The 8,617-nt window shown below is 35.5% G+C and overlaps 1 protein-coding gene across 3 annotated transcripts in view; it reads left to right on the forward strand.

Moving 5' to 3' along the window:
* Positions 1-1,137: 1,137 nt before the first annotated feature.
* LOC105270050 (carboxypeptidase M) overlaps positions 1,138-8,617 on the forward strand; it is a 12,886-nt gene continuing 5,406 nt past the window's right edge. For all 3 annotated transcript variants that reach the window (XM_011310728.1, XM_011310729.1, XM_011310730.1), the window contains exons 1-5: positions 1,138-1,464; positions 4,929-5,190; positions 5,910-6,043; positions 6,584-6,720; positions 7,323-7,510. In XM_011310728.1, the coding sequence (XP_011309030.1) occupies positions 4,938-5,190; positions 5,910-6,043; positions 6,584-6,720; positions 7,323-7,510 (712 nt within the window). In that variant the 5' untranslated portion in view covers positions 1,138-1,464; positions 4,929-4,937. The remainder of the gene's footprint in view (positions 1,465-4,928; positions 5,191-5,909; positions 6,044-6,583; positions 6,721-7,322; positions 7,511-8,617) is intronic.

The following is an 8,617-nucleotide window of genomic DNA, read 5'->3' on the forward strand; positions in this document are numbered from 1 at the left end:
GATACAATAATTCGAAAAAGAATTCGGTGGCTTATAGGAAGGTTGATCCTCCCCATCAGCAACTCCACCATAACTCACCTCAAATGAATATTCGTCAAAGATCCATTTTTTTCTCAGTCAAGTTGATAATTTTTTTCATCACCACCGTTAGACCGAATTGAGAGTGAATCGGCGAAAAATGACACAGATACCCAACAATGTAGAGGAAAAGCAGAGCATAATGTGAATATCTAGGGTCTTTGTCAAGGGAGCAACAAAGGACAGTGTGTCGAAGAGCTTGAAGAGAATAATGGAAGTTCCCCAAGTGTGCTCTTCATCCTCCTCCCACTCAGTCCAAACTACTGAAAAAAAAATCATCAGCCGAGAAGACTTAAAATTCCATTCCATCGTGACACATTTTAATAATTCAAGTACTTCCCTCAGAGTTTTTCCCACCCCACGCTTGCAATTTACCCCCACAAAAACGATTGCTATTCCGTCATTTTTCTGGTATAAAAATTAAACCAAGGAAAAGACGATTGAAGATTAATTAATACTCTCGATCTTGAGGACTGAGGAAATAATAATTACTCGAGATAATTCAGGACTAATCGATTAATATCATTCCCTCCAGCAAGTAATTACCACTCAATTATATATTATTAATATAAAAAATATTAAATAATATTATATTATTTAATATTTCGTAACAAAAAAAAAATATTTGCATTAAAAACTCTGAGGGTAGTATTTACTGAGTGATTACCAGATTTACCATGACAGTATAAACTCAAAAAAAAAAAAAACCTTCAACTGTAGATGAGGGGATAGTTGAAATAAAAAAATTTATTTAATTATTTACGAATTTTTGAGTGATGGTGGTGGTAACGTCGTCCTGTGGTTCCACAGTGAAGTATGAGGGCCTGGGAGGGAATGCAATTTATAGATGAAAGATCGGGGAGGGGGAAATTTTGTGGTGATGAGAGTGGGTAATGGGGGCGGGAGGAATGAAGGGGTTGGTTGAAACGGCGGAAGGGGGGTTAAGCTAGGGGTGAGGGCTGAATGGGGTGGGGGCGAGGTGGAGAGGGGAAAAAGGGAAGGGGAAAGAGGGAAAGGGGACAATCTGAATTTTCTACGTTGGGGTCTCGGTCTCACCAGAGTATAAGCTCTGTCGACGCGCGCACTCCAAACGTGGCGAATGCCACACGGAATTTTCTTTATTTTTTTTCTCCAGTCTCGATCTCATCGCTGAATCGCATCCGTCCAAAGAAAAATTGAATATTCATTTTGCTATGTTGATGTGATAAATTATTTAATTATTTTTCATTTGATTTTTCATTTAAATCGCTGGTGGAAAATCGAGTGCGCGTGTGATAAAGTTATCGTTCGATTATTGAACATTTGTTTCGAGATATTTCGATTGTTCGAGGATTTGTGTGGTGATACCGCGGGAAACGAGGAGAGGAGCTGGGAGAATTAATTACGGTAATTGATTTGTTGTTTTTAGAAGTATTTTTTGGTTTGGAAAAAATGGGGCGACGCGCGAGTTTTTAATTTTTTTTGGGATAATTTTTGGTTTTGAATTTTTTTTTAGGAAAATTTTTGCTTTTTAATTTTTTTTTGAAAAATTTTTGGTTTTGATTTTTTTTGGGAAAATTTTTGGTTTTGAATAGATTATGCGGGAGATTATCGTGGGTTTTTCAAGCTCTCGTGGGATTTTCGGTTGTTCGATTTATCGATTGGCACAGGGAAATTGAGGAATGGTGGCGGAAATTTAATCTCGATATCATTAAATCGTATGTGTTATTGTTACTGTGAGAATTAGAATCGGATAATCGGTGTGCCGATTTCCCCGAAGGAACAAAAGCGACTTGGAGCCCGTGACCCAATTGTTCATGCTTGAATTGCCTTTATAAAACACCTAGTTTAATATAATAAAACAATAACAGTACTTTTATCATTCATGTGGGACCTTCACCCTTCGTCTTCGATTTATTAATTAAATTATTTCGATTATTTCTGTTCATTGAATTTACCAAAAACCGCGAGAGACTTTCAAATAAACTTTTCCCGCCAAAAAAAAATCATCCCCCGAAATTTCTAACAATTTAAAATCCCCCTTTTTTCAAAAGAATTACTAAAAAAATGTAACTCAAATAGAAATTATCATTTTTCATAATTTCAAAATTTCAAAATTTCAAAATTTCAAATTTTCGATTCCCGCGCACATTTTTGAGAATTAAAACCCCGCGACATTTCCTTTTTTTAACTTTGAGACCTAGAAATATGAATTAAATTTTTTAAGTAAAAATATTCGTTGAACATTTTGTTAGAAAAAAAAATCTATGAATGAAAATAAAAAAATCGGTAAAAGCCCAGGAAAATTTTCCTGCATGGATGACAGCGACTTTCTCGACTCGCTGGTTAGAAACTATTTATTTTTTCCCCAAGTAATCAGTCGGTACAAGGCATTACTTTGATCCCCAAGAGAAAAAGAAAATGATTTGCGTCGAAAGAGAAAAAGTGGAATAAATGGGAATCGTCTTCATTTGAATGTTCCCCCGGATTACATTTGAACGCTCGAGAGATCCCGTTGGGGACATAAAGTTGAATATCATAGAGCCCCCGAGGAGTGGAAAACACCTGGAAAAACAGCGGACGGGGTAAAAACGCTTAAACCAGAAAATCGGTTGAAAGAGTATCGATATTCGTTCGATCGTTGGGTACAGGCGGGTGACCCAGTTTGAACCGTCAGTTTTATCAGACTCCCAAGTGTCTTTTTCTCCCCATCTTCTCCCCATCTTCCCCCCACCTTCCCCCATCTTCCCCCCATCTTCCCCCCAATGGAATACCATTTTATCGTGCCAAAAGGGCGACAAAAAAAATTTCAACCACGAATATCAACGCCAAATCGGCAAAGAGACATTTGAATTACGACGGTTTCGCGCCAAAATGTGAAAGCCAATAGGAAAGGCGTGATCGTCATGACTATCAGATAGTTTTTATTAATTTTAAGGATTTACATCTTGATATCGGTCCAATCGTATTTATTTCTGTCTCAATCCTCGATTATTCTATCGATTAAAAGATCGATTGATCAAATCAGAAAATCGAAATTTTCTGGGATTTTTTTTCTTTCATGAATTCAGTCGTGGGATCGTTATCATCCCGAGTCTACCCTCGGCAAATAATTCCTCTACTCCCGAGAAATTAATATCGACTAGAATCTACAATTTTTTAAATTACAAAACATCGATCCGCAACATTTTCTCCGAATTTTTTTTACCGAACTAGGTTAAACATGGAGTCGCTGTTTATTCAGCGAAAGAATGCGATGATAAATGATTTACGAAGGAGAGAAATCTGGATGGATTTCAACATGATTTAAATATATTTCCATAACAACAGACGAACATCCCCTCAAAATGATCGACGAGTGTTTGCATTTTTGCGATGAGATTTGAATGAAAAAGGGGCACAATATCCCTCAAATAAATTTCCAGAAGACGGGATTCCCCGAAAAATGGGAAACTCATGGTATTTATTATTTAAGAAGCCTCTTAACACTCAGTTCCTCATTATTCCATTAGAAAATCGAGTACTGGCTCTCCTCCAAAGTCTTTTCACATTCCAATGACAGCGAATTTTCCGGTGAAAATTGTCTGCCAAACGACTCAAGAACTCATAAATCACTTGCATAATTTTTTCCTCTTCATCCTGGGGGTAAAAATTACCAAAAGTGGAGGTCCAACCGCGTAATTGCCCTAGAGCCATCGAAATCCAAAAATTTATCACCATTTCGAGGTCGATCCATCAAATCGTTCCGATATCGATCCTAAGCGATTCCTGATTTCGATATTTGTACGTCAGAATTTTTTTTTTCTGTCTAATTACCCTGAATTACGGTATATTAACCCGATAAAATAAATCTGAAATTTTTATTCTATTTTTCCAGTGCATTCCGCAAAAATGAGAGAAACAAAATGAAAAAAATTGAATTAACTAGATTTTTGAGAAAATGTTACGATTTTACAGATTTATCGAGATATTGGGATTAATTGAAGTAATTGAATTTAGGGAGGGGCTCGTCCGTTCGCTAGTTATCCAATTAATAATGAAAAAATTCGGTCATACCTTCTCCTCGACATTCTTTATTTGCATACGTGTTTGGGATTTCGACGACCAGAGGTTTAAAAACGGGATTTATACCGCACCTAACGGTCCCCTACAAGTGGTACTCAACCTGTCATTTTTTTGACACGAGAAAGAAAATATATTCTTCTCAAGTATTCAATGATTCTCCATTTTTTATAAATTCTCCATTTATAAAATAAATTCTCCATTTTTTAAATAAATTCTTCATTTTTTAAATAAATCCTCCATTTTTATAAATTCTCCATTAAAAAAAAAAATTCTCCATTTCAAATAAATTCTCCATTTTTAAAATAAATCCTCCATTTTTTTATAAATCCTCCATTTTTAATAAATCCCCCATTTCTAATAAATAATTAATTCAACTAATTCCACGTTGATAAATAATTACCACTTAAATTCAATGATAATACAATTGAATAAAAAAATTCCCGCGTTTTTCCGCCATTTTAATGGCACAGCGCCCCTAAAATGGCGGAAGATAATTGACTCTTCCCGTCGAGAATTAATTACAGTCTTATAAATAATTACACCCCAGATAAATCACGATGCATGTTGTAAATCAAATAGATGATCTTAATGAAATGATATTTAATTACACTAATCCTTACAAATTAATTATCAGAAGGGCGTAATAACCTAGAATAATAATCGAAACGTTGACTTCCGGGTCTGCCTCGGAAGACGGAATAATAAAAAATAGTATTGAACTATTATTTGAATAATTCGATTACCGATTTTATAATGTTATATTTATTGAATTCCACCTAGAGGATGATGAAATCGTCTGTTTGCAGGATATTAAAATGCTGGTGTTGGGAATAGTCCTGTGGCTGTCGTCCATGGTGACACAATCGTGCACCAGTGCAATTGGCCCAGAAACCCTGAGTGATGGAGAACTGGCGAGACATTACAATTCTCGTTATTCGATATTTGATGAGCCATACGGAATCGATTTCAAATATCATAATTACGAGCAGATGAGTCGCTTTCTTCGGGCAACATCGCTGCGCTTTCACAATCTCACTGCCTTGTATTCTATTGGAAAATCCTTCCAAGGTATGAACAATTAAGAATATATCTCCTGCTCCCTTGATGAAGACCCTAGATATTCATTATGCTCTGATTTTCCTCTACATTGTTGGGTATTTGTGTAATTTTTCGCCGATTCACTCTCAATTCGGTCTAACGGTGGTGATGAAAAAAATTATCAACTTGACTGAGAAAAAAATGGATCTTTGACGAATATTCATTTGAGGTGAGTTATGGTGGAGTTGCTGATGGGGAGGATCAACCTTCCTATAAGCCACCGAATTCTTTTTCGAGTTATTGTATCTCTGTATTCATTAATATTTATTTTGTTGAGAGATATATTTACGTTTCGAATTCCGTATTTATCCAGCCGAATTATCTAGAGACCATCCTCATTAGGTTTTAATTATCATGATCATGTTGCTCTCGAGGATGATTATGATGGGTATGACCTTGAGTGAACTCCTCCGATGGTTATTCAATTCGAATATTTTTATTTGAAAAATTTCCAAGATTTTTTTCATCTTCCTAATTACCGAGAGAATTCACTCAAACCTGTCATCAACGGAATCATCTCCGAGGGCGATATTATTATTGCAATTGAAAATTAACCAGGTACATACGGAAATTAATGAATAAATGAGTAAATAATTCTCGAGTGAATGGACTAGTGATGAGAATTAATTTTTTTACTGAAAATTTGTATCTCAGAGTGTTATTATTGAATTGTTTATTTAAATTTTCAGGACGAAATTTGTGGGTGATGGTGGTATCGTCTTCACCTTATGAGCACATGATCGGTAAACCTGACGTTAAATACGTCGCTAATATCCATGGCAATGAGGCCGTCGGACGAGAGCTCATGCTCCACCTCATTCACGTGAGTTTGTTTTTAAATTATTGAGAGGAATGTCGTACCTCCCGCCACAGCAAATGAATAAAAAAAAAAATTATCTAGGGCAGTTGTTCAGTGGGTAAATACCAATTTTTCCACAGGTCAACATTCCATCATTATTAATTATCGCAATCACGTTTTCTTCTCGACATTTTGCCCCAGAATCCGATATTGTTTAACTAAAAAATAGCAATAACAATCCTCGAGCATTTCATTATGAATATTTCATTTAAAATCTATCATCTGAAACGTGAAGACAATAATAAATAAATAATTACAGGTAGTTTAAATTATTTGGGACAGGAATTATGGGTGAAAGAAAAAAGGTGAAAGTTTAAGTTTTTGTTTGGTGTTGGAGTTGTTAATGTAATTAGCTTTTTAAATAATGAAGATGACCGGAAACGAATGGAGAATCAGTTATCCGTGAATAATACTTTGTCCCCTCCCTCTTTTTCGTTTTTTTTTTTCACGGAAAAAAATCGAGAAAATTACCGGATTGCGTAATACTTGATTGCCTTTTGACAGTTATTAGTTACGAAATATGGAAGTGATCCGTACATCACGTGGCTGTTGGACAATACGAGAATTCATATTCTACCTTCGATGAATCCGGATGGTTTCGAAGTGTCCAAGGAAGGATTCTGCGAGGGCAGTCAAGGACGGTGGGTTGATGTATTATTATCGAGGGTATTATTACTTGTGGTAATTATAGTGTCATCTCAGATCGAAAAGTTTTCATAATTAAATCGACCCGCAGATATCGATTTTTTAGAATTTTTTTTTTGAGGGGAAGTCGATAATTCGAGAATTTTGAAATTCTCGAAATTCTCGAAATATCTCGAATTATATCGGGATATCTCGAAATTATCGAATTTATCGAAATATCTCGAAAATCTCGAAATTCTAGAAATTCTCGAAATATATCGGGATATCTCGAAATTTTCGAAATATCTCGAAATTCGAATCGATATTTTTAAAATCATAAAAATTAGAGAATCATCGTAGAAACTGATAATGATTATAAATTATTATATAATGGCTAAATCGCAAACATTTTCACGCTGATTAAAAAAATAAACATTATTTCATTCAATAGTAAAAATATTAATTCAGAGAATTCCACGAAATAAGTGATAATTTCAATAGATCAGTGCCCAGAAACGCGTTGAAGTGAAATTGTAACTGAAATTTATTCACAAAAGGACCAACTGAGAACTATTTTCCATACCCCTCAAATAATTGGATCGAAACTCCGGAATTTCAGATACAACGCCCGTGGTTTCGACCTCAACCGCAATTTCCCCGACTACTTCAAGCAAAATAATAAGAAGACACAGCTGGAGACAGAGGCTGTGAAGGAATGGGTGTCGAAAATACAGTTCGTGATCTCAGGAAGTTTGCACGGTGGTGCCCTAGTAGCCAGTTATCCCTTCGACAACACCCCGAATTCCCGTAAGTTTATAACAATTTAATTCCTCCATTCAATAAATCCAAGGACCATTTCGCTGGCACTTTATAGCGATCATAACACAGTACCGCGATTTTTCCTGAGAATTCCCGAAGGAATTCCCACAATATCAACTAAAAAAAACGCCCCACACGTTTGTCTCGTCCTGATAAATAATGTAATGAAAATTTCCCGGGATTTTCCAGACACGACTCGTGTACCCCGTGAAATTGAAAATTCCCGAGCCTCGGAATTCCCGCGAGTCATTAAATTCCGTCGTGTTCTCCGCTCGATGCAATGATTAAGCAAAAAAAAAAGTGGATCCATTAATGCCAGCAGAAAGTGGAAGGTTAATAATAAATTAAATCCGCAGTTCCGGTTTTTCCTCGAATGAGTGGGGGATTGAGGAATTCCCCGTGACGTGTCGATTCCACACTCGAACAAAACAATAATTTCTCGTTCGCTTTCACCTTGCTGACCCCTATCCTATATGTCTCCTGACCCGGATTGATGTACCTGAATTAACCAATATACTGCACTCTACTCCACCCCCAACAATAACACCGATTGTTTATAATTTAGATCGTTTTTTTGTCCATCACAAAAAATATTGCTAATTTTTTTTTTCATGATTATTTATTTTTTTTTTTTGGTAGAGATAATTTTTTTTTCCCACTCCTGTTTTTTCAATAACTTTTCTTCGTTTTTCAACGTTTTTCATGCTATCAGGATTATGTCGATCAGCACCATTGTGCGCAAGTATGGATCAATTATCCAATTATTTCTTATTTATTAATTTCCCTCACACGAATATTGTTTTGTTGTGTGCCATATTTTTTTATCCGAAAATGTGTATTTCCCAGGTGAGAATCAATATTCATGATTTGGGGAATTCATATTCGAGATTTGAGAATTCATATTGCTCATTCGGGAATTCATATTCATAATTCGAGAATATGAATTCCTCATTCGGGAATTTGAGAATATTTATCCCTCATTCGGGAATTCATATTCAGGATTCGAGAATATTTATTCTTCATTCGGGAATTCATATTCAGAATTCGAGAATATTTATTCTTCATTCGGGAATTCATATTCAGAATTCGAGAATA

Source organism: Fopius arisanus, unplaced genomic scaffold (genome assembly GCF_000806365.1).
Source record: "Fopius arisanus strain USDA-PBARC FA_bdor unplaced genomic scaffold, ASM80636v1 scaffold00077, whole genome shotgun sequence".
Lineage (NCBI taxonomy): Eukaryota > Metazoa > Arthropoda > Insecta > Hymenoptera > Braconidae > Fopius > Fopius arisanus.